This window comes from Melanerpes formicivorus, unplaced genomic scaffold (genome assembly GCF_026170545.1).
Source record: "Melanerpes formicivorus ecotype bairdi unplaced genomic scaffold, bMelFor1.0.p_v2 SCAF_93, whole genome shotgun sequence".
Classification (NCBI taxonomy): domain Eukaryota; kingdom Metazoa; phylum Chordata; class Aves; order Piciformes; family Picidae; genus Melanerpes; species Melanerpes formicivorus.
In genome coordinates, this window is record NW_027142445.1 from 83,090 (window position 1) to 108,767 (window position 25,678).

The window sequence follows — 25,678 nt, forward strand, 5'->3', positions numbered from 1 at the left end:
CTAACAGAGAGGTTAGCTGCATGAAATCAGCTCTGCAAATATTAACTATCAAACTAATTTGATTTATTAGTAGTAGAGATATCTCCTAGCAGTAGGAAATAATCTATAGAACAATGCTGATTGATTAGAGAGATCCTGATCTGTTAGCAGCTGTGCAGATGTTATTAATGATCAATCTAATTTGATCTATTAGTGTGCTAATAGAAATATTATCTACTAGCAGTGTGTTATCTCTTAGCAGTGTGAAATAATCTATAGAACAATGATGATTGATTAGAGAGATCCTGCTCCATTAGCAGGATGCTAACAGAGAGGTTAGCTGCATGAAATCAGCTGTGCAAATGTTGTTAATGATCAATCTAATTTGATTTATTAGTAGTGTGCTAATAGAGATATTATCTCCTAGCAGTATGAAATAATCTATAGACCGATGATGATTGATTACAGAGATCCTGATCTGTTAGCAGCTGTGCAAATGTAATTAATGATCAATCTAATTTGACCTATTAGGGTGCTAATAAGAGATACTATTTGTTAGCAGTCTGAAATCACCTATAGGAATGTAATTATTAATTATCTCTGTAGGAGTGTTATTAATTATCTAAAGAAATATTGATCAGTTAGCAGGATGCTGACAGAAAGAATGTGTGGCTGTATGAAATCAGCTACTTAAAGGTTATTACCAATATAAATTGATCTATTAGCACCGTGCTAATAGATTATCTATCAGCATTGCATTGTCTGTATGAAAGAATCTATAGGTAGCTGATTATGATTTACCTGTAGAAATGCTGATTTATTAGCAGGGTATTAATAGAGATAGTGTTAGCTGTATCAATGTTATTACTTATCAATATAGTTGACCTATTAGCAGCATGCCAACAGAAAGTATTATTAGCAGTGTGCTAATAGAAATATCTGAGCAGCCCGTTGCCAACTGCTGTGGCATTATCAATACTATTAATTGTCTGTATAAAAGTTATCTATCATCAGTATGCCAATAGAGATCTCTCTGAGCAGGATATTATGGTGAGCAGGATGAAATGATGTCGCTATCATTAATTATCTCTCTGAACATTCTCTCTCAGAAAGAGGCTAATAGAAATAGCTGAGCAGCCTGGTATCAATTAGCAGCAGGACAGCATAACTGTGGCTGTTTGTATACATAGTAGTTAGTGACAGGAGACTGACAGAAAGAGGATCAGTGAGCAGTACATTATCCATTAGTGTGGGGTGATCTGTATTTGTGCTGCTAATCATCTCTCTAAACGTTATCTATTACCTGTGGGCTAATACCTAGAAGCTGTAGGTTGTGTATCAGCAGCATGAATGACCCTCTAGAAATGCTATTAATTATTTATATAACTCTTCTCTCTCTGCAGTAGGCTAGGAGAAATATGAACACTGTGAGATGGTGCAGTTATTATTCATTGAATAAATATTCTCTATTAGCAGGAGCCTGGAAAAATATCTGTGGGCAGTGTTAAATTATCTAGATATCAATATTGTTAATTCTCTGTAGAGAATTATTGCTGCTGTTACTGTTTCTGTGCTCTAGAAACGGTGTTTATTAGCAGTTGGCTAGTAGAAATATCTGGGAATGTTATGAAATTATAGAAATGTTATTAATTCTCTCTGTCAATGAATAATTCCCTCTATAAATATGACTAATTCTCTATATGAAGAGTCTCTGTTAGCAGTGGGCTAGGAGAAATGTCTGTGAGCAGCACTAAGAAATGATCTAAATATTAAATGATCTAAATAGTAATTAAAATTATCTAAACAGTAATTAAAATGATCTAAATAGTAATTAAAATTATCTAAATAATAATTAAATTAATAAAAGATTAATTAAAACAACAGAACTATTAAATTAATATAAATATTAATTAAAACAATGGAAATATTAATTAAAATAACATAAATATTAATTAAAATAGAAATTATAATTAAAACAATCCATTAATTAAAATAATAGAAATAATAATTAAAACAATATATTAAAACAATAGAAATATTAATTAAATCAATCTAAATATTAATTAAACTCTAAATATTAATTAAAATAATCACAGTATTAATTGTCTCTACCAATACTATTCTCCATATAAATGCTACTAATTCTCTGCAGAAATATTCAGTGTTAGCAGCAGGCTAATAGAAATATCTGTGAGCACCATCAAATGTGCTAAATATTAATTGCCTATATAAATATTAGTAATGCCTCCATAAATATGATGCATGGATGTAGATTATTAATAGATAAATATTATTGATATATAAATAGTAGCAATTAGTAAATTTAGTATATCAATATTAGTAATGTCTGTGTATGTTATAATATATACATATTAATACATATATAAAAGATTAAATATACAACCATTATAGCCAACCTCAGGAGGTTCAACAAGAGCAAGGGCAGGGTCCTGCAGCTGGGTGGAGGCAATCCCAGGCACAAATCCAGGCTGGGCAGGGACTGGCTGGAAAGCAGCCCTGAGGAGAGAGACTTGGGGGTGCTGGGGGAGGAGAAGCTCACCAGGAGCTCTCAGTGTGCACTTTCAGTCCAGAAAGCCAATCAGATCCTGGGCTGCATCAGGAGAAGTGTGGCCAGCAGGGCAAGGGAGGTGATTCTCCCCCTCTGCTCAGCTCTGCTGAGACCCCACCTGGAGTACTGCCTCCAGTTCTGGAGCCCCTATTCCAAGAGGGATGTGGAGGTGCTGGAAGGTGTCCAGAGCAGGGCCAGGAGGATGATCAGAGGGCTGGAGCACCTCTCCTATGAGGACAGACTGAAGGAGTTGGGGCTGTTCAGTCTGGAGAAGAGAAGGCTCTGAGGTGACCTCATTGTGGCCTTCCAGTATCTGAAGTGGGCTCCAGGAAGGCTGGGGAGGGACTGCTCAGGATCTCAGGGAGTGATAGGCCTAGGGGGAATGGAATGAAGCTGGAGGTGGGGAGATTGAGGCTGGAGGTGAGGAGGAAGTTCTTCCCCATGAGAGTGGTGAAGCCCTGGAATGGGTTGTCCAGGGAGGTGGTTGAGGCCCCATCCCTGGAGGTGTTTAAGCCCAGGCTGGATGAGGCTCTGGCCAGGCTGATCTAGTGTGGGGTGTCCCTGCCCATGGCAGGGGGGTTGGAACTAGCTGATCCTTGTGGTCCCTTCCAACCCTGCCTATGATACTATGATACTATTAATATCTATATAAATATTAATGTCACTCTATATAAATATTCTTAGTTCTCCATCTAAATATTAACAGTAAGCTGGGAGAAATATCTATGAGCAGCATGAAATTATCTGCAGAAATATGACTATCTATAGAAATATTACTAATACTCTATATGAGTATTGATAATTCTCTGTGTAAATATTATCCATTAGTGGTAGGCCAGGAGAAACACCTGAGCACAGTGACATGATCTCTGTAATGATTATTAATTACATAAATATTCTCCATTAGCAGCAGGCCAGCAGAAACATCTGAGCACCATGAAATCCTCTATAGAACTGTTATTAAATCTCTCTATCACTATTATTAATTCCCCCTTAGCAGTGGGCTAAGGGAAGTGTTGTCCATCAGCAGTGTCTTATCTCTCAGCAGCGTGCAGTGATCTCTCCAACTATTATTATTAATTATCTCCAGCACTGTTTGTCCATTAGCAGCATGCTAATACAAATCCCTGTGTAATTAGTGCCAGCCTGCCACTGTGTTGGTATTCTGCAGCCATCCCAGCCCAGATGGTGAGGTGTTGGCTATGATAATTACTCTGCACTCTGCCGATGTTCCTCATTAACCTGCAACACTCTCTGCTGGTCCGGGGACTCCTCTCTCTGCCTGTGCTCCCCAACAGTCAAACTTGCTCCCCTTTGGTTAGTATTCAGTGCAGGCTCCACTGCCTTACACTGCTGGGCTGCTGCTCTCAGCTAATTATAGACTTGGACAGTTGGTTTGGGTGCAAAGGACCTTTGGAGATCCTTGAGGTCTCCAACCATTGCCAAATTCTGCCACATGTGGTCGTGGATTCTGTCCTTCCACACCTGAATCTTTCAGACACCTCCAGGGATGGGGATTCAGCCACCTCTCTGGGCAGCCTGGGCCAGGCTTGGAGAACCCTTTCAGTCAAGAAGTTTCTTCCAACATTCAAACTAGACCGCCCCTAGAGCAACTGGAGGACATTTCCCCTTGTCCTCCTCCAAGGTCATCCAGTCCCACCCTTACCCCAGCACTGCCAGCTCACCACTAAACCGTGGCCCTCAGCACCACATCTCCAAGGCTTTGAAACCCCTCCAGGGATGGAGACTCCACCACTGCCCTGGGCAGCCTGGGCCAGGCCTTGGCAACCTCTTTGGGGAAGAAATTGTTCCTCATGTCCAACCTAAACCTCCCCTGGTGCAACTCGAGGACATTTCTTCTCCTCCTTGGGAGCAGAGCCCAACCTGGGTGCAGCCTCCTTGCAGGGAGCTGCAGAGAGCAACGAGGTCTCCCCTCAGCCTCCTTTTCTCCAGGCTGAACAGCCCCAGCTCCCTCAGCTGCTCCTCCCCAGCCCTGCTCTCCAGAGCCTTCTCCAGCTTCATTGCCCTAATTAGCAACACTGCCTACTGCTGCAGATGTTCATTGTGGACTTGTTTTTGTACACTTTCACCTACAGGATGTGCTTTAATTGAATAGCTACTAAATAATGTCACAGAAAAGGGAAACCAGGCCAAAGCTGTCTAATTTATTTCAGACCACCAAATAATCTGGTTAACAGAGGCAGTGACATTCCAAAGCCTGAAGCTTAATTACTGGTGTTTGCTTACGCTGATTAATGATGTTTTACTCTTTGGGAAGGGAACCCAGAGTGCAGAATAGGACACTGGGGAAGAGCAGCCTCAGAGGGGAGCTGAGCAATGCTCAGCAAGAGCTAAAGGCTGGGGGCAAGAGGCTGGGGCCAGGCTCTGCTCAGTGGTGCCCAGGGACAGGTCAAGGTGCAAGGGGCACAAAGTGGAATCCAGGAGGTTGCACCTGAGCAGGAGGAGAAAGTTGCTTGGTGTGAGGGTGCTGGAGGCCTGGAGCAGGCTGCCCAGAGAGGTTGTGGAGTCTGCTGGTGTGGAGAGCTTCCAACCCCCCCTGGGCACTGTGCTGCTGGGCAAGCTGCTGTGGGTGCCCTGCTAGAGCACGGGGCTTGGGCTGGGTGAGCTCCAGAGGTTCCATCCCCTACCCTGGTGGGATGCTGTGTAATCTGCTGTGATAGTTGCTGGAGCTTGCATAACTGACCTGAGGTCTTGGTAAAAGAGCATGAGGAGCTTTGGGGTTATTTTGGCTCTTATTGATCTGATAAATAATGAATGGATTTTTTTGTTTGTTTGTTTTGGTAGGGTGTGTTTGAAAATATTGATTCCACCAACACTACTTCAGGACAGGGTTTGATGGCCCTGGTGGTGTTGGACTCGGTGGTCTTAGAGGTGTTTTGCAACCCAAGCAATTCTTAGGAGTCTGTCTTTCAAGCTTTTGCCCCTCTCTTTAGTTTCAGTACTTATCTCTACTGCATCAAATCCTGACTTTGTCAGCCACTCTCATCTATTTTTCCTCCCTCCTGAATATTTGAGAAGGTCTCTTGGGTACCAGTTTTTCTTCTCTGTAGGCTGACAGATCCTGGAAATGGTTTCACTTCATGTCCTGTCTCAAGTCCCTGGTTTTCAGCAGGGTTCATTGTAGCTTGCATTACATTCTGCCGAGTCCTTCAGCAGCTCCAAGTCATTCCAGCTGTGTTTGTGGGGGGGCTGACTCCTCCTTTTCTTCCTGCTTTTGATAAGTGACCTCCATATGATCATCTTGAGTCTTTGCTCCATTTTCATTGATGAGTAACTGGCCCCACTTCCTCCCTTTCATCCTTTGGATGACTGGAGGGAGGGAGCCACCGAGCACACCACCACCAGCTTTGGACTCTTTTCCACGTCAGGATCCATTCCAGGGTGTTTGAATCTGATCTTAAGCAAGAGCAAAACAACCCTCCACACTTGCTCAAAACTATCATGGATGCTTTTCCTGGCAGCATGCAGGATTCCCTGACCATTTGCTCTCTTTGATGAGGATTTGTTCTGCACAGAAGATCAGAAAGAGCAGCAGCAAACTGTTACTTTAGCTCCATCTCAGCTTGTTGAGCTCTTGTCTGCAAAAGGGAATTATCAGCTGATAAATTATGTTGGATTTTGGGTTAGTGAAGTTCTTCTGGCTTGTCAGGATTACAGCCAGGTATTGTCCTCTGTTTCTCCTCACCCATAACCCAGAGATTCATAGAATGGTTTGGCCTGGGAGTGACCTGAAAGCTCATCCAGTTCCAACCCCCTGCCAGGGGCAGGGACACCTCCCACCAGCCCAAGGTTGCTCAAGGCCTCATCCAGCCTGGCCTTGAACACCTCCAGGAAGGGGGCATCCACAGCCTCCCTGTTGCAGTGTTTCCCCACCCTCACTGTTGAGAGTTCCTTCCTAATCTCCAGTCTCAGTCTGCCCTCTGACCCCTCTGATATTGGCTTTGCACTGCTAAAGTATTTTCACTGTTTTATTTTGCAGTCATTTGATTGATTGGTTGTATCTCCAGTAATGGCAGAAAACAGGGTTTAGATACAAGGAGCTACAGCTATTAAAGACATTAAGGATGCCCAGGAGCCAGCACTGTGCCCTTGTGGCCAAGGAGGCCAAGGGCATCCTGGGGTGCAGCAGGAAAAGTATGCCCAGCAGGTCTAGGGAGGTTCTCCTCCCCCTCTGCTCTGCCCTGCTGAGGCTGCAGCTGGAGCACTGTGTCCAGCTCTTGGGACTCCAGGGACTTGCTGGAGAAGGCACAGCAAAGGGCTCCAGAGATGCTGAGGGCACTGAAACCTCTCTGTGAGGAGGAAAGGCTGAGGAGAGTTGGGGCTGGGGAGTGTGGAGGAGGGCAGCCTGAGGGGGATCTCATCAATGCTGATCAATGCTTCAAGGGTGGGTGGCAGGAGGGTGGCACCAGGCTTTGATCAGTGGTGCCCAGGGACAGGCCAAGGGGCATCAACTGGAACATCAGAAGTTCATCTGAACAGGAGGAGGAACTGTTTTAATTTAAGGCTGCGGGGACACCACTGAATCATGTCCCTCAGTGCCACTTCTACACATTTTGGACCACTACCAGAGCTGGCAAATTCACCACTTCCCTGGGCAGCCTATTTCAGGACTTAGCCACTCTTGTGGGGAAGAAATTGCCTCTCATGTCCAACCTAAACCTTGCCTGATGCAACTTGAGGCCATTTTCTCTTGTTCCTTGGGAGAAGAGACCAACCCCCACCTCAATCCACTCAAGGTGAGGCCACATCTCAAGTGTTGTGTTTAGTTTTGGGCCACTCACTCCAGGAAGGAGACTGAGGGGCTGGAGAGAAGGGCAATGGGGCTGGAGAAGGGCCTGGAACACCTGGCCTGTGATGAGGGGCTGAGGGAGCTGGGGGTGTTCAGGCTGCAGAAGAGGAGGCTGAGGGGAGACCTCATCACAGAATCAGTTTGGTTGGGAAAGACCTTTAAGATCATGGTGCCCAACCATTCTCTAACTCTGCCAAGTCTGGGGCTAAACCATGTCCCTCAGCACCACAGCTCTGTCTCTTAAATGCCTCCATGGATGGGGATTCAATCTGGGGAGGCTATTCCAGTCTTTAAGAACCCTTTCAGTGAGAAAGTTTCTTCTAACATCCAAACTAAACCTCCCCAGGTACAACTTGAGGCTATTTCCTCTTGTCCTATACCTTCTTTCTAGAGGCAAGAGGCCAACCCCCACCTCTCTCCAGCCTCCTCATTGCTCTCTACAGCTCCCTGCAGGGAGGTTGTTGTGAGGAGGGGGCAGCCTCTTGGTGGCAAGGGACAGGACTAGAGGAAATGGTTCCAAGCTGCAGCAGGGGAGGTTCAGGCTGGATCTCAGGAAATATTTCCTCACTGAAAGGGTTCTCAAAACATTGGAATGGTCTGCCCAAGGCAGTGCTGGAGTCACCATCCCTGAGGGTGTCCAGGCCCTGGGTGGACCTGGTGCTTAGGGACATGGTTTAGTGCCTTGAAGGTTGGACTGGATGACCTTTGAGGTCTCTTCCAACCAGATACATTCTGTGATTTTCCTTTCACCCTGATGTTGTGTTTCAAAACAAGAAATGGAGTCCACACCCAGGTGTGAAGCAAGAGGCAAAGAGGCACTTTCCTCACCCCAATAGTTTGTAGTTTGAAATAAGAGTCTCAGTCCATAGCACGAATGAAGCAAGAGGAAAAGCTGCATTCTCCTTCAACCAATGTGGTGTAGTTTGAACCAAGAACCCCGGTCCATGCTGTGACTGAAGCAAGAGGAAAGGCTGTATTCTCCTTCAACCAATGTGGTGTAGTTTGAACCAAGAACCCCAGTCCATGCTGTGACTGAAGCAAGAGGAAAAGCTGCATTCTCCTTCAACCAATGTGGTATAGTTTGAACCAAGAACCCCAGTCCATGCTGTGACTGAAGCAAGAGGAAAAGCTGCATTCTCCTTAACCCAGTGTGGTGTAGTTTGAACCAAGAACCCCAGTCCATGCTGTGACTGAAGCAAGAGGAAAAAGATGCATTTTCCTTACACCATGATTCTGTGTTTTGAAGCAGGAATTTATTATCCACCCCCATGCAATATCTAAATAGAAATCACTCCTCCCCCCCCCCCCCATTTTTGAGGTGCTAAATAGCCTTAGAGGATTGAATTAGCTCGGAAGCAGGCACCAGGAGCTCCCAGCTAAGGGTCTGAGCCTGCCCTGTTAGTGGTCTGTCTGCAGCCCTGTCCCTGTCATGACTTCATCAATATTTGTGCGACGCCCTTCGCCCCGTGCCGGCAGCAGCCCTTAATTCAATTAAGAGGCCTCAAAACTGATAACAAAGGTCCTGAAGTGGAAAATGCGACAAGATTATTGGCAAATGAATAAAGATTTGTATCGAGCTAGCACACAGGAGCAGAGCAGGGCCGGGCCCGGGGTTGGTGGGGTTGGGCTTTTTTTAATCATTCCCTGTCTCCAGCCTTCTGGGAACAGCGCGTTTCCCTTCCCCTCCCGCGGCACATCGATTCCTGAATTAGGCTGCAATATTAAATAATTAATATACTCGCCGTGATTGATGCTTTGCATTAGTTGAATATTAGGTTATCAATCAAAATCCACTTGCTTTAATGTAATAATATTGAAAAAGTGTCACTGGCTGTTCATCCAATTTGTAGTTGAGGCGGCGCAGGGAGGGAGGGAGGGAAGGCGGCACAGCGCGGGGAGGGACGGCGGCGCGGCGCAGCACAGGGAGCCGGGTGCTGGGGCAGGAGGGATGCCTTATCCAAGGAAGCAGGGTGAGGTTGAGCTTCTCCTAAATAAACCCTCTGGCACCTGTCACTCCCCATGAAACCTCCCCGGCCAGCCTGGGGCTGCTGCGCATCCATCAGCGGCGACAGGCGGCGAAGCCGTGGCGTGGTTTTTATCTCGCCGGTTTAACGATTGCAGCGCTTCTGCTTTAGTGGTGGTGGAAAGCACGCTCTGCTCGCTGCTGGGCTTCTGCTAGCGCCTTGTGCAGAGGCAGACCTGTTGCTGCAGCTCAGTCTGGCACAAACCCTTCAGATGTCCACAGAAAGCTTCACTGTTAACACGTTTGATTGCTGTTTTGTAGCGAAGAGCGGGTTTGTGCGCGTCCAGCGTCACAATCCTCCTGCAGAGGAGCACCATGAAGAGAGAGTCCTAGAATCCCAGACTGAACTGGGTTGGAAGGGACCTTCCAAGGTCATCTAGGGAGCTGAGGTTGCTTAACCTGGAGAAGAGAAGGCTAGGGGGGACCTTCTTGCTCTCTACAACTACCTGAAAGGAGGTTGTAGCCAGATGGGGGTTGGTCTCTTCTCCCAGGCAACCAGCACCAGAACAAGAGGACACAGTCTCAAGGTGTGCTCTCCAGCTGTGCCAGGGGAGGTTCAGACTGGATGTTAGGAAGAAGTTCTACACAGAGAGAGTGATTGCCCATTGGAATGGGCTGCCCAGGGAGGTGGTGGAGTCACCATCACTGGAGGTGTTCAGGGGGAGACTTGATAGGGTGCTTGGTGCCGTGGTTTAGTTGATTAGGTGGTGTTGGATGATAAGTTGGACGTGATGATCTTGAAGGTCTCTTCCAACCTGGTCTGGTCTGGTCTGCTCTAATTCTATTCTATTCTATTCTATTCTATTCTATTCTATTCTATTCTATTCTATTCTATTCTATTCTATTCTATTCTATTCTATTCTATTCTATTCTATTCTATTCTAGTGCTGCAGTCAGCAGGGACAGCTGCAACTAGAGCAGGTTGCTCAGAGCCCCACCCAGCCTGACCAGCAATGGGGCATCTGCCACTTCTGTGGGCAAGCTGGCTCAGGGTTGCAGCACCCTCGTGGCAAAAATCTCCTCCTCCTCCTCCTCTCCAGGCTGAATCTCTCTCTTTTAGTTTCAAACCATCCCTCCTTGACCTGGCACAACAGGCCCTGCTCCAGCACTCTCACCACAAAGATGTTTGTCCTCCTGTAGAGATGGAAGAGAGCAAGAGCAGAGCAGTCAGGGCCAGATCATTGCCTTTGTTCAGGTCCATGCAAGAAAAGCCAACACAGGAAAAAAATCTGTTCTCCCTATCAGCAACATGTGGACCAGAAGCACGTGGCTGTGATGTTGGTGTGGTCACTGGGCAGATGGAACTTCAGATTTGAAGTTCTCCCCTGAGCAGGCTTGAGTCTGGGCCTCAGGCAGTCCCTGATGCAGTTTTTGGAAATGGATTCTGCCCTGCCTCCCATCATATTCCACTGAACTTTCTACATGTTGCATTGTTGTGGTTTCTGCTCAATTGCAGGTTCCTGTTTCCAGCTCTGATTTCAGCTCAGAGGTGCTTATTTCAGTAGGCTTTGCAAGGCACAGCAAAGGTCACAGACAAATCTCAGCCCTATCTGCTGTGCCCTGGTGAGGCCACAGCTGCAGTCCTGGGGCTGCTGATTCTGGGCTCTCCAGTTCAAGAGGGACAGAGAAGCACTGGAGAGAGTCCAGGGGAGGCTGCAAAGCTGATGAGGAGCCTGATGAGCTGAGGCCTCTAAAATTGCCTTCAGCCTTGCTGCTGACACTGCTCTGCTCAGCTTGCTGACCTCAGGGTAGGTTTTCCCCAAAACACTTGAGGGAAAAGACTGAAGAGAGTGGAGGCTGCAAAGGTGCTGAAGGGACTGGAGCAGCTCTGTGAGCAGCAAAGGCTGAGAGCCCTGGGGCTGAGAGCCTGCAGAAGAGCAGCCCCAGAGGGGAGCTGAGCAATGCTCAGCAAGAGCTAAAGGCTGGGGGGCAAGAGGCTGGGGCCAGACTCTGCTCAGTGGTGCCCAGGGACAGGCCAAGGGGCACAAAGTGGCAGCCAGGAGGTTGCATGTGAGCAGGAGGAGAAAGTTGTGAGGGTGTTGGAGGCCTGGAGCAGGCTGCCCAGAGAGGTTGTGGAGTCTGCTGGTGTGGAGAGCTTCCAACCCCCCCTGGGCACTATGCTGCTGGGCAAGCTGCTGTGGGTGCCCTGCTTTGGCAGGGGGCTTGGACTGGGTGATCTCCAGAGGTCCCTTCCAGCCTCCAGCATGCCTGGCTTGTGAGTGCCTCAAGGCCATTTCAGGGCAGGGCTGAGCTGCTTCTGTATCTGTGCATTAAGGTAATGGATGCTTAACGATTCAGATCCTGCAAAGTAAAGAATTGCCCATGCTGGAGAAAGGAGCTGGCTCTGCCATCCCCTGAGTTACAGAGAAATCACTGCAGACAAGGGTTTAGCAACTATTTAGAACTTCTGTTCTTCTGTTACAGGGACCCTGGCAACATCAAAGCCGGATTAGAACATCTGGTAAGTTTTTAATTTTCTCTTGAACATTTGCATCATCTTTGATATCTGCATTCCAAATGAACACTTTTGAATGAGCTTTGAATACCTTGAATTGAGAAAGTCAACCATTTCCCAGAGGGTCAGCTTACCGTTATTATGTGCAGGCACTTCCAGTTTCATTTTATCTTCCCATTTCAAGGGAATTTTTAATTTACATTTTTTTTTTATTATTATTTTTATTTTAAATTACTTTTTTTTTTTTCCCCTCTTTTTTTTTTTTTTTTCCTTTCCCTTTTTTTTTTCCTGTTTTTGATGTGGAGATGAAATGAACCTGCCCACAATCCTTGGATTGCTGATTGCCTTCATCACAAGCGGTCGCAAACAAAACCAAAGTGTTTGGTGGGGGGATTTTTGGCATCCCCTGATCTGCAAACAACAAGCCTGTGATTAAAACAAAACAAAAAAGGCAAAGAAAAAAAACCCCAAACCCCCCAACCCCCCAACCAAGCAAACACCAGAGGAAAAAGCCCTGCAGACAATCAAATACTGCGTGCATAAATCTGGTGTGGGGTAGTGGTTTGAAGGCTTTGACAGAAGTGTGCGGCTTTGTGCCTTGCTTTATTTACTGTTTTCCAGCCCCCTCCCTCCCCACCCCTCCAGCCCCTTGTCTTGGCTTAATGAATAATGAATCCACTGAAATCCCAATCACTGCTCTGGTGGAAAATAAGGGTTGAGAGGCAAAATGTTTTGGGGGGGGGGGGGCGGTGGTGTTCAAGTGAAGCTCTTCAAGTAGCAAGGGATGGGGAGGTTAGGGCTAGCATATGGTGGTGTGTTGGGGGGAAGCCTTAATCAGTGGCTCAAAAGTGGGAACAAGGCAATGTTGCCACAAAGCTGAAGGGGGTAGAGCTGAGGATGTCATCAGCAGGCATTAAGGAGTTCCTCAAAACTGATCAAATCATAGAGGCATGGAATGGGTTTGGTTGGAAAAGCTCCTTTAGCTCACCCAGGCCAGCCAGTCTCTAACTGTGCCAAGGCTGGGGCTGACCCGTGGCCCTCAGCACCACAGCTCTGCCTCTTGAAATGCCTCCCGGGATGGGGATTCAGACACCTCCCTGGGCAGCCTGGGCCAGGCTTGGAGAACCCTTTCAGTCAAGAAGTTTCTTCTCATGTCCAGCCTAAATCTGCCCTGCTGCAACTTTAGGACATTCCTCTTGTCCTCTCTCTTGTTCCTTGTGAGAAGAGACCCAACCCCACCTGGTTCCAGCCTCCTCTCAGGGAAGTGTAGAGAGCCAGAAGGTCTCCTCTCAGCCTCCTCTTCTCCAGGCTGAACACCCCCAGCTCCCTCAGCTGCTCCTCCCCAGCCCTGTTCTCCAGACCCTTCCCCAGCTCAGTTGCCCTTCTCTGGACCTGCTCCAGCTCCTCAGTGTCCTCCTTGGAGTGAGAAGCCCAAAATTAAATCCAGTATTCAAGGTGCAGCCTCACCAGTGCTGAATGTGGGGGCATCATCCCTGCCCTGCTGCCCACACCAGTGCTGATCCAAGCCAGGCTGCTGTTGGCCTTCTTGGCCACCTGGGCACTCCCTGGCTCCTATTGACTTGGCTGTCACCCAGTACCCCCAGCAAAGCAGGCCACAGTCACACTCCCTGCTGACCCCCACAGCTCCATCTGCTCAGGACCACATTTTAGTTTTATCTAATTAAGAGAAGAAAGTGCAGAGCTCTAAGCAGAGGGGAATTGATCTTCTGTCCCTGCAAGTTTGCTGGTGATTGGCTGCATTCTACTTGGCCAGCTCCAAGGACCAAATCCTAAGGAACTGTTTGACCCTTGTGCTTGATGATTCTGCATCTGGCACTCCAAAGTGCTCCTCTCTTCTATTAATAACTCTGCTAAAAAAGAGCCATGGAGCCGTCCCCATGGCTTTTTGTGTCTCCTGTAGAACATTCCACCGCCATAACCTGCTCGTCCTTGTGGCCAAGCAGCAGAGCCTGCCCGCTTTAAGAGATGAAGAGCAGCCTGTCATTAATAGCTTGTTGAGGCCAGCAGTGGTTTGTGAGAACAGAGGTACTGTCTGCCAAGGATGTGGGTGCTCCCTGCGTGGTGTGGGGATCAATAACCCCCAGCAGGTGTGGATCAAGCTTTCCTGAAGGTCCCTATGGGGACTCCACCAAGGAAGCAGCTGGGGATCACTACTGACACTTTGAGCTGCATCACGTGTCAGAGAGAGTGTGTGTCAAGGGCATTAACTCATAACTAATGTCATAGAATGGCTCAAGTTGGAAGGGACCTCAGAGATCATCTTCTCCAACCCCCTGCCATGGGCAGGGACACCTCCCACCAGCCCAGGTTGCTCAAGACCTCATCCATCCTGGCCCTCAACACCTGCAGGGAGAAGGCAGCCACAGCCTCCCTGGGCAGCCTGTGCCAGGCTCTCCCCACCCTCACTGCAAAGAATTTCTTCCTCATCTCCAGTCTCAGTCTCCCCTCTCCCAGCTCAAAGTCATTGTCCCTCGTCCTGATACTCCTAGTCCTTGTCAGAAGTCCCTCCCCAGGTCTCCTGGAGCCCCTTCAGGTACTGGAAGGCTGCTCTGAGGTGTCCCTGGAGCCTTCTCTTCTCCAGGCTGAATAGCAGCATGATCCTTCAGCAGGCTTTGGATCAGGTTCATGTTAGGTAATGATTCAGCTGCAGACCAATAGCTTATGAATATCCATGAGAAAATGCTTTTCTTGGCTGCATTTGCCCATGGGGGTGAAAGATGGACTCCTCTGCCATGGGTTCTGTTTGGATCAGAAGGATCTGCAGAGAACCGTTTTTTACTGGAGATGTATGGAATTTATGTACACACAAGGACAGAGAGCTGCTGGAGTGAGTCCAGAGGAGGCCACAGAGATGCTCCAAGGGCTGGAGCAGCTCTGCTGTGAGCACAGGCTGAGGGAGCTGGGTTGTGCAGCCTGGAGAGGAGAAGGCTCCAGAGGGGCCTCAGAGCTGCCTGCCAGGACCTGAAGGGATCCTGCAGGAAGGCTGCAGAGGTGAGGGTGTCTGAGACAGGCTGAGGGGGAATGGTTCGGAGCTGAGGCAGAGCAGGGTTAGAGTGGAGCTGAGGAAGAAGTTCTTCAGTGTGAGGGTGGTGAGACTCTGGCACAGGCTGCCCAGGGAGGCTGTGGATGCCCATTCCAAGGGGCAATCTCTCTGTCTGTGGAACACTTCTTTCTAAGACCAAAGCCTAAAGGAGGTTCAGGCTGGATATGAGGAGGAAGTTCTTCACAGAGAGCATGATTTGCTATTGGAATGTGCTGCCCGGGGAGGTGGTGGAGTCACCATCCCTGGAGATGTTCAAGCAAAGCCTGGATGAGGCACTCAGTGCCGTGGTCTAGCTGATTGGATAGTGCTGGGTGATAGGTTGCACTGGATGATCTTGGAGGTCTCTTCCAACCTGGCTGATTCTATGATAAACTTCCCCCTGCACAGCTTGAGACTGTGTCCTCTTGTTCTGGTGTTGGTTGCCTGGGAGAAGAGACCAACCCCCACCTGGCTACAACCTCCCTTCAGGTAGTTGTAGACCGCAAGAAGGTTTCCCCTGAGCCTCTTCTTCTCTGGGTGGAACACCCCCAGCTCCTTCCTCCTCTCCTCATAGGACTTATGCTCCAGCCCCCTCCCCAGCTTTGCTGCCCTTCTCTGGACGCCCATCCCAAGCCCCCCACGCCGGCAGGTGCCGGTTGCGGCGGCGGTCCGCCCGCGCCCGGCGGTAATTTGAGGGCTGCTGATGAAAAGCCGACAAGGTTTGCGCGGCGCCCCGCCGGATGAAAGCGGCCTGGAACCAGAGGTTAATCTGCAAACAGATTTCCATGCTTATTACTCTAATGATTCCATCACATTTGATGTAGCGGGGCTGCGAGGCGTCTCTCGGCGGCAGCGGCGCCGCTCCGTTTTGATCTCTCCACTCATTAAATGATGTAGTAATTTGGGTGACCTCTGACCGCCCGCGGAGCTCGCCGTAATTGCGCCGCGTTCTGCCGGGGAAATTGCCGGCACCCAAAAGCCTTCGGCTGCCTCTCTCTCTCTCTGTCTGTGTGTGTGTCCCCGACACTGAACAGAAAAAATGGGGGGTGGGGGGGGTGGGGTGTTAGGGGGGGGGGGGGGGGGGGGGAAAGGCAAGCCTAACAAAAGAAATATTGCATTAATTTTCAAATGATGCTATTCCATTTAGCGCCCAGGCCCCCCATACATCAAGCCGCGGGAAGCGCTCCCCGCGCCCCCCGCGCTTAATCTTAATGGTATCGGTGGATGTCAAGGGCAGGGGAGGAAATTAAATCGGAAAGTGCAGATAGACCTAAGAAGACATTATCTCTTGATGATTGCGGGTTTGATAGGTATTTCAGTGAATTTCATTTTCCCCAGAATGCCGGGAGATGAGTTAGCCACCAGATTTGCTCATTTTTTTTCTCGGCGGTGATTTATGTGAGTCGAGTATAAAACTTTCTCCTCTGTGCGGTGAGGGTTTTTTTTTTTCGGTTGTTGTTGATGGGGGAGCGCGGTCGCCGGCAGAGAGGAGAGGGAAATTAATGCGGGCCGGCTCCCATCTCCGCCGCGGCGGCCCGCCCGCTCGCCCGGCCCCGGCGCGGCGAACGAGCCCCCGTCGTTATTCGGCGGGGAGGGAGAGCGGGGGGTGGGGGGGAGAGTTGTTTACGTTCGAAATATGTAATGAAATCTGTTCAGAATAATGAGGGAAATAAAAGTTTAGGGAATCGTAAAGGTCAGGGAGCTTGAGAAATGATGCGAGGCTCCCAAAATAACATTTAGGCAATATGAATTACATTATTATGCACCGGCTCTGCCTCGCAGAGACACGAAGATGAAGTGCTTTCGACGAGGAAAATGCTGTTAGCTCGCCCTGAAGTATGAGAGTGTGTAAAAATGTTTCTGATTTCACATTCCGGGTTTGTGCATAAGGGTGGGGAAAAAAAATAGAGAGGGGAACTTTATGGAGTGCGGTGCCGGCTCCCTCAGCTTTAAGTGCCTTGCCTGGGAGGATTGTCTTGAGGAAAGAAATCCTTTGGCACAAATGTGATTAGTTCTTAGTCTAATTATTCAAACTTTCAGCAAATTAATCTTTTTTTAAGGTTTATTTTATTTTTCCTCCTCGTGATTTTCTATGAAGATCTTTGATAGAGAGGAAGTTTATGGAGTGCGGTGGCTGCTTCCCCAGCCTCGGGGTTTAGGTGCCTTACCTAGGAGGATTGTCTTGAGGAAACAAACTCTTCAGCATAAATATGATTAGTTATTAGTCTAATCGTTAAAGATTTTGGCAAATTAATCCCTTTTAAGGTGTGTTTTTTCCCCTCCTCCTCCTCTCATGATTTTCTATGAAGATCTTTGATAGAGAGGAAGTTTGTGGAGTGCGGTGGCTGCTTCCCCAGCCCCAGGGTTTAAGTGCCTTGCCTAGGAGGGTTGCCTTGAGGAAACAGTTTAGCATCCATGTGATTAGTTATTAGCCTAATTACTGAAGCTTTCAGCAAATTAATCCTTTTGGAGGTTTGTTTTTTCTCCTCCTCATGATTTTCTATGAAGATCTTCGATAGAGAGGAACTTCATGGAGTGCGGTGGCTGCTTCTCCAGCCCCGGGTTTCGGTGCCTTGCCTAGGAGGATTGTCTTGAGGAAACAAACTCTTCAGCATAAATGTCATTAGTTGTTAGTCTAATTATTGAAGCTTTCAGCAAATTAATCCCTGTTAAGGGTTTTTTTTTTCTCTCCTCCTCATGATTTTCTATGAAGATCTTTGATGGGGAGGAAGTTTATGGAGTGCAGTGGCTAGGTATTGCCTAGGAGGATTGTCTTGAGGAAACAGACAGTTTAGCTGAAATGTGATTAGTTATTAGTCTAATTATTTCAGCAAATTAATCCCTTTACAGGGTTTTTCCCCTTTCTTTCTTTTTATGTAGACCAGCTTAAGAAAAGCAGTTTCATGACAGTATTCAGAGCAGTTTAATAATAATACTATGAAGAGCAGTTTAATACTAATAATATTAAGAGCAGCTTAATAAGAGCAGCTTAATAATCAGAAGAGCAGCTTAATAACAGTAAGAGCAGTTTAATTATAATATTAAGAGCAGCTTAATAATAATATTAAGAACAGCTTAATAAGAGCAGTTTAATGAAAATATTAAGAGCAGTTTAATAATAGTAATGTTAAGAGCAGTTTAATGATAATGCTAAAAGTAGTTAATGATAATGTTAAAAGTAGTTAATGATAATGCCCTTTGCCAAGGGCAAATCCTGCCTGACCAACCTGGTGGCCTTCTATGAGCAGGTGACAAAGTTAATAGATGAGGGGCGAGCAACTGATGTCGTTTACCTGGACCTGAGCAAAGCCTTCGACACTGTCCTGCACCACATCCTGGTCTCCAGGCTGGTGACACATGGGTGTGAGGGGTGACCACTAGATGGATAAGGAACTGGCTTGATGGCTGCGCCCAAAGAGTGGCTGTCAATGGGTCCATGTCCCAGTGGAGGCCAGGGACAAGCAGAGTCCCTCAGGGATCAGTCCTGGGATCAGGCTTGTTCAGCATCTTTGTGGGTGCCATGGACAGTGGCACTGAGTGCACCCTCAGCAAGTTTGCTGATGACACCAAGCTGTGTGGTGCAGCAGAAGGCTGGAGGGAAGGGATCCATCCAGAGGGACCTGGACAGGCTGGAGAGGTGGGCACAAGCCAACCTCAGGAGGTTCAACAAGAGCAAGGGCAGGATCCTGCAGCTGGGTGGAGGCAATCCCAGGCACAAATCCAGGCTGGGCAGGGACTGGCAGGAAAGCAGCCCTGAGGAGAGAGACTTGGGGGTGCTGAGGGAGGAGAAGCTCAACAGGAGCTCTCAGTGTGCACTTGCAGCCCAGAAAGCCAATCAGATCCTGGGCTGCATCAGGAGAAGTGTGGCTAGCAGGTCAAGGAAGGTGATCCTCCCCCTCTGCTCAGCTCTGCTGAGACCCCACCTGCAGTACTGCCTCCAGCTCTGGAGCCCCTATTCCAAGAGGGATGTGGAGGTGCTGGAAGGTGTCCAGAGCAGGGCCAGGAGGATGATCAGAGGGCTGGAGCACCTCTCCTATGAGAACAGACTGAAGGAGTTGGGGCTGTTCAGTCTGGAGAAGAGAAGGCTCCCAGGTGACCTCATTGTGGCCTTCCAGTATCTGAAGGGGCCTACAGGAAGGCTGGGGAAGGACTGCTCAGGATCTCAGGTAGTGATAGGACTAGGGGGAATGGAATGAAGCTGGAGGTGGGGAGATTCAGGCTGGAGGTGAGGAGGAAGTTCTTCCCCAAGAGAGTGGTGAAGCCCTGGAATGGGTTGTCCAGGGAGGTGGTTGGGGCCCTGTCCCTGGAGGTGTTTAAGCCCAGGCTGGATGAGGCTCTGGCCAGGCTGATCTAGTGTGAGGTGTCCCTGCCCATGGCAGGGGGGTTGGAACTAGCTGATCCTTGTGGTCCCTTCCAACCCTGCCTGATACTATGATACTATGAAGCAGTGAATGATAATGTTAAGAGCAGCTTAATAATAATATTAAGAGCAGCTTAATACTAATATTAATAGCAGTGTGATAATAATCTGTTAACAAACTTGTTTTGAGGCCCTGGATTTATCTGCCGCTGTTGTCAGAGCTACAGACTATTTCCTTGTAACCTAATGGACTGGAAATATGAAAGAGTGCTAAAAGATAAACAGGAATCCATATTTAGAAGCTAAATATTGACAACCTTATAATTCTTGAAAGCCTTGGAGATCCTCATTACCTTCGCTGCCTTTCATTCGAGAGCAGCACTTGCCCCGCAATACTCCAAAGGATTCTCTTTCCCCACTTCAAATTCAGCACCAAAGCTTCACAATCCAAATAATTTTCTCAGGGCACATTAGGAAATGCATTAATTTGTGGAGTCATAAATCAGGGGAAGGTGTTGGTTCAGGCAGGGGGGAAAAAAAAACCACCAACCCACCCTCTCTTCTATTTCTCAAGGCATTGATTTCTGTCGGGGGCTGATGGTTATTGGATTGCCATGAAGATGTAAATATAAGAGGTGATATTTTGTGCTGCTGGGCAATAAAGGGGTGGTGATTTTATTTTTTTTTTTTTGGGTGGCCTTTTAGCATCTATCTCGATCCAAGCTCATCTGTGTTTTCTCTCTGATTAAAGAAGCCAAGCAGGGTTTATGGCTGCCTTTAACATTCACAGTAAATTTTCCTTTGAAAAAGACCTGGATTTGCTGATTTTTTATGTTGGGTTTTTCTCTCTTTTTTTTTTTTTGCTTTTTCCCCAATGCTATTCACAACTCTATTTCTGGTGGCCAGTTAATCCATTTTCTGCCTCCGCTGGCAGCCTGAAAGCCGTTTGCCTCGCTTTTACTCAGTGATTCTCGCTGAAAATGATTTCACATTACCTTCTCCTGCTTTCAAAGGAGCATTTCCACAGCAATATGCAAAATGATTTGAGCTCTGAAGGAAAATCACTGACACAACTGCAGGGTGGCTGTCAGGAGGATGGAGCCAGGCTCTGCTCAGTGACAGGCAGGGATAGGATGAGGGGCAATGGATGTGAGCTCAAGCACAGGACACTCCACCTCAACGTGAGGAGAAAGCTTTCCATTGTGGGGCTCCTCTCAGTGGTGCCCAGGGACAGGCCAAGGGGCAAGGGGCACAAAGTGGAACCCAGGAGGTTCCATCTGGGCAGGAGGAGAAAGTTGTTTGGTGTGAGGCTGCTGGAGGCCTGGAGCAGGCTGCCCAGAGAGGTTGTGGAGTCTCCTGGTGTGGAGAGCTTCCAGACCTGCCTGGATGTTGTCCCTGTGTGCCCTACCCTAAGTGGTCCTGGTTTGCAGTGGGGTTGGACTCGATCTCTGCAGGACCCTTCCAATGATTGCCATGCTATGATTCTATGAAAGAATCCAGAAAGTCTTGGCAGTGAGGCTGGGGAGAGCCTGGCACAGGCTGCCCAGGGAGGCTGTGGCTGCCTCCTCCCTGGAGGTGTTCAGGGCCAGGCTGGATAAGGCCCTGAGCAGCCTGGGCTGGTGGGAGGTGTCCCTGCCCATGGCAGGGGGCTGGAACTGGATGAGCTTTCAGGTCCCTTCCAACCCAACCCATTCTGTAAATCTCTGAATCATGGAGCCCAATCTTATGCAGTGGATGATGGAAGGAAAGGAGTTTCTGTCAGGACATGGCACATGTCACAGTGTCCATAATGTCTAGGGACAATATCACAGAATCACAGAACGGTCTGGGCAGGAAGGTACCTCAAGGCTCAGCCAGTCCCAGCTCCCCTGCCATGGGCAGGGACACCTCACACCACAGCAGGTTGCTCACAGCCACATCCAACCTGGCTGCAAACACCTCCAGGCAGGAGGCTTCCACCACCTCCCTGGGCAACCTGTGCCAGGCTCTCACCACCCTCATGGGCAACAACTTCTTCCTCACAGCCAATCTCAATCTCCCCATTTCTAGTTCTGCTCCATCCCCCCCAGTCCTATCCCTCCCTGACACCCTCAAAAGTCCCTCCCCAGCTTTCTTGGAGCCCCCTGCAGATCCTGGAAGGCCACAATGAGATCTCCTGGGAGCCTTCTCCTCTCCAGACTGCACAACCCCAACTCCCTCAGTCTGTCCTCACAGAAGAGCAGCTCCAGCCCTCTGCTCCTCCTCGTGGCCCTGCTCTGGACACGTTTCCCCCCTTGAGCTCAGCTGTGTATGAACATTCAGCTGGGTGAAGAGCTCCTGGCCAAACCTCCAGAAAACTCTAACACCTCAAGAAGTTCTTGAGGAGCTTCAGCTGGGTGTCCATAGCCACGCTGACAAGTTTGCCATTCCTGGGCTCTGAATTTTAAGGACTGGGCCACATCATTCCCTTTTCTGCTCTTTCCTGCCCCATTTTGCTGAGTTGGCAGTCTCAGAGGGGTGACCCCAAACAGGAGCATACAGCTTGGAAGAGTTTTCCAGACCTTTCTGTGCAGGAGCAGCTATTTCTTGTCCTGGCTGTGCCTGGGAGGCTCCTCTTGCCTCCGCAGATGCTGCTGGCTGTTCTCCATAGGGTGGTGTGTTGCTAGTAAAGGACTACTTTTCACTTCATCATTATCTTCTTTCCCTGACTTTTACCTCCATTAAAGGCGGGAAAAAAAAACATTTTTCTGGCTCCTTCTCTATTTTTTTGGGGGGATGGGGGGGGATAATGATTGCCCTTTCCTAGTTAGCATCTTTCTGGTGCCGGCTTCTTTCCTTTGTCTGGCAGTGCATGGCTGTGTTTGATGGGCAGCTGCTGCTATTATTCCATGTTTTACATGATTTCCCCCCCCATCCCCCCCCAGCTTCCACTTCTTATTCACACAGATCATTGCTTTGATAACTCTCTGGGTCTGACAACACTGAAAGATCAACAGTTTTGTGCTGCTCCAACTCGGATGGAACGCGGTGTTCATTTGCATCAATGTGTGTTGATGGGAGGTCCATAAACAGTCTCAAATTCTTTAGGAAACAGGGGGGGAAAAAAAAAACAGCTTAAAATGTTTGCTGGTCCTCTTCAGGCTATTTATCTGAGGGAAGGAAACACCAGGGAGTTTGCTGCTTACAAATGTTTCTGTTTATTATCATCTCTAATTGTCTGTGTGCTGCTTGGAGGCTGCGAGCCGCCTGCTAATCCCTTGGACATTTTCTTGCCCCCCCCCTTCCTTCCCCCCCAGTTTCGCTCTCTGTAGTAGCAGCAGTGTAAAACTGCTCTGTCAATGTGATAGAATTTGTGTGGCTTGGGTTTGGTTTTTTTTTTTCCCTTCCAATTTTCTGACCATTTTCATGCAGCTGGAGAGGAGTCCAAACAAATTCTCATTCCTCTGTGGTATGTGGGAGATAAATAGTTTGGGGCAGGAAGCAGATGAGGGCAAATCTTGCCTTTTAAGATAACAGAACCAGTAGCAGCCCTCACTGGGTGCATTTCCCCCTTCCCACACACACACAGAGTTATCCCTTTGCCACAGTTTGTCAGCATGGAATCTTGGGGCATTTTTGTCAGGTCAGGGCAGTGGTGCCAGCAGAGCCTCTCCGCCAGTGGGCCGCTGATTGATGGCGTTGGGGAAGAGGCAGCGACGTAGGCAGGAGCAGCATTTTAGCATCCAATCACTTAAACTGATTTATGCCTGGAAATGGAGAGGTTTTAATTCAAGCAGTGCCAGATCTGCTTATTATGTTGCTGTGTTATTAATTCAGATGATGATTTCTACTCTGGGATTTATTAGGGTTTGGGCTTTGGGGGGTTGTTGGTTGGGGTTGGTGTTTGTGCTTTTTTTTTTTTGGTGGGTTGTTGAATTTGTTTTTGTAGTGTTTAATGTGATAAAATGTTCCTCTGTTCAGGGCTGGGTTTGCCACTTAAATTCACTCTGCTCTGGCTTAGCTGGGAAAAAAAAAAGAGGCATCAATTACAGGTTCTCAGTCTCCCTTGGTTTTAGTACTGGTGAATATTCTCTAATAAAAGATCTTAATTTTCATTTGCCTTGCTAATTAATTATTTTTAATGGTGTTTCAACTCCAAGAGAGGAGACAGTGACTGGAAGAGCCATCCCTATGCCAAGCAAACATAAATCCTCCCCAGAATTTGAGCAAACACCATTGGAAAAGGAGATTGGAGTTGGAAAGAGAATAGAATAGAATAGAATAGAATAGAATAGAATAGAATAGAATAGAATAGAATAGAATAGAATAGAATAGACCAGGTTGGAAGAGACCTTCAAGATCGTGTCCAATCCATCAACCAATCCAACCCACCTAAACCACTAACCCATGGCACCAAGCACCCCATCAAGTCTCCTCCTGAACACCTCCAGTGATGCTGACTCCACCACCTCCCCAGGCAGCCCATTCCAATGGGCAATCACTCTCTGTGTAGAACTTCTTCCTAACCTCCAGCCTAAACCTCCCCTGGCACAGCTTGAGACTGTGTCCTCTTGTTCTGGTGCTGGCTGCCTGGGAGAAGAGACCAACCCCCTCCTGGCTACAGCCTCCCTTTAGGGAGTTGCAGAGAGCAATAAGGTCACCCTTGAGTCTCCTCTTCTCCAGGCTAAGCAGCCCCAGCTCCCTCAGCCTCTCCTCACAGGGCTGTGCTCCAAACCCCTCACCAACTTCGTTGCCCTTCTCTGGACTCATTCCATCAAGTCAACCTCCTTCCTAAACTGAGGGGCCCAGAACTGGACACAGGACTCAAGGTGTGGCCTAACCAGTGCAGTGTACAGGGGCAGAATGACCTCCCTGCTCCTGCTGCCCACACTCTGCCTGATGCAGGCCAGGATGCCCTTGGCCCTCTTGGCTGCCTGGGCACACTGCAGGCTCATGTTCAGCCTACCATTGACCTGTACCCCCAGGTCCCTCTCTGCCTGGCTGCTCTCAGCCACTCTGCCCCCAGCCTGTAGCACTGCCTGGGGTTGTTGTGGCCGATGTGCAGCACCTGGCACTTGGATGTGTTCAATCTCCTGCCCTTGGACTCTGCCCATCTGTCCAGCCCGTTGAGTTCCCTCTGCAGAGCCTCTCTACCCTCCAGCAGATCAACTCCTGCCCCCATCTTGGTGTCATCCCCAAATTTACTAATGATTGGGAAGAGCTCTGGGTTGCTCTTTCCCTGTTGGAGTGGAGGGACTGGAACTGGGATGTAGAATATTGCAGGGGAAGGCAGGCTCCTGACTGAGCCAACCTCAATCCTGTCACCATGGTTGAATTTTTTGGTTCATTTTTGGCATTTCTTCCTTGTCCTTTCCCATTCTTGATGTACTCAGGAAGAGTCCTTCCAAGGGAGTGTTTAAAGGTGGTTTGGCTGTGGTGCTTGGGGATATGGTTTAGTGGTTTAGGCCTTTTAGAGTAGGGTTCTGGGTAGGGCTTGGTGATCCTGAGGCTCCTTCCCAACCTGAATATTTCTGTGGTTCTGAGGCTCCTTTCAGAGGAGACCTCAGGAGGCTGAGGTCTTCTTTTAGCTGCCCACAAGGATGCTGAACTGTTTTGTGGGGTGGGTTTTTTTTTTGCTGCACCAGGCCTGGTTTGGAGGAGGCATTCTGAGCCCAAACTTCTCAGTTGCTCCTAGAAATAATCAACTTCTGAAGCCCGTGACAAATGTGGTTTGTGTATGAATTTAACTGTGGAAATGTCTTGAGTGGCTGCAGAATTAGAGGGGTGGCAAGCACATTGGACACAGTAAAACATCACTTGGAGTGATTAGCATAGTGGGTACACAGCCAACAATGTGTTCCTCAACCCAACAGATGTGAGGAAATACCTTGAGGAGAGGAAAAAAAACAGTCAAACAGATAACAGAAGAAGTGTGAAGAACTCTCCATATTAATCACATTAAAGCCAGATTTGGAGCTTGTGTAGCCCTGTGCTGGTGGGGAATGGGGCACCCAGCAGCTGAGTGCTGTTGGAGGGCTGAGGAAGGAGCTAGAGGTGGGCTTCAGCTTCAGCCTGGCTGTGGGTGCTCAGGTTGGCACAATGCTACCTAATCAATGCAGGCTGGGGGTGATGAGATTGGGAGCAGCTCTGCAGAGAAGGACCTGGGGGTGCTGGTGGGGGAGAAGCTGGGCAGGAGCCAGCAGTGGGCACTGGCAGTACAGGAGGCCAATGGCAGCCTGGGGCAGCCTGGGGCTGCCATTGGCCTCCTGTGCTGCCAGTGCCCATTGCCAGAGCTGGGGATCCTGCCCCTCTGCTCTGGGGAGACCTCACCTGCAGGGCTCTGTCCAGCTCAAGAGAGACCTGGAGCTGATGGAGAGGGTCCACAGGAAGCCACCAAGGTGATCAAAGGCCTGGAGTACCTCTGCTATGGGGCCAGGCTGAGAGAGTTGGGGCTGTTCAGCCTGGAGAAGAGAAGGCTCCA

The 25,678-nt window shown here is 48.5% G+C and overlaps 1 protein-coding gene across 1 annotated transcript in view; it reads left to right on the plus strand.

Moving 5' to 3' along the window:
* Positions 1-25,678, plus strand: part of RSRC1 (arginine and serine rich coiled-coil 1) — a 170,600-nt gene that overhangs the window by 60,607 nt on the left and 84,315 nt on the right. The window contains exon 5 of the mRNA XM_068165813.1: positions 11,806-11,842. Coding sequence (XP_068021914.1) covers positions 11,806-11,842 — 37 coding nt within the window. The remainder of the gene's footprint in view (positions 1-11,805; positions 11,843-25,678) is intronic.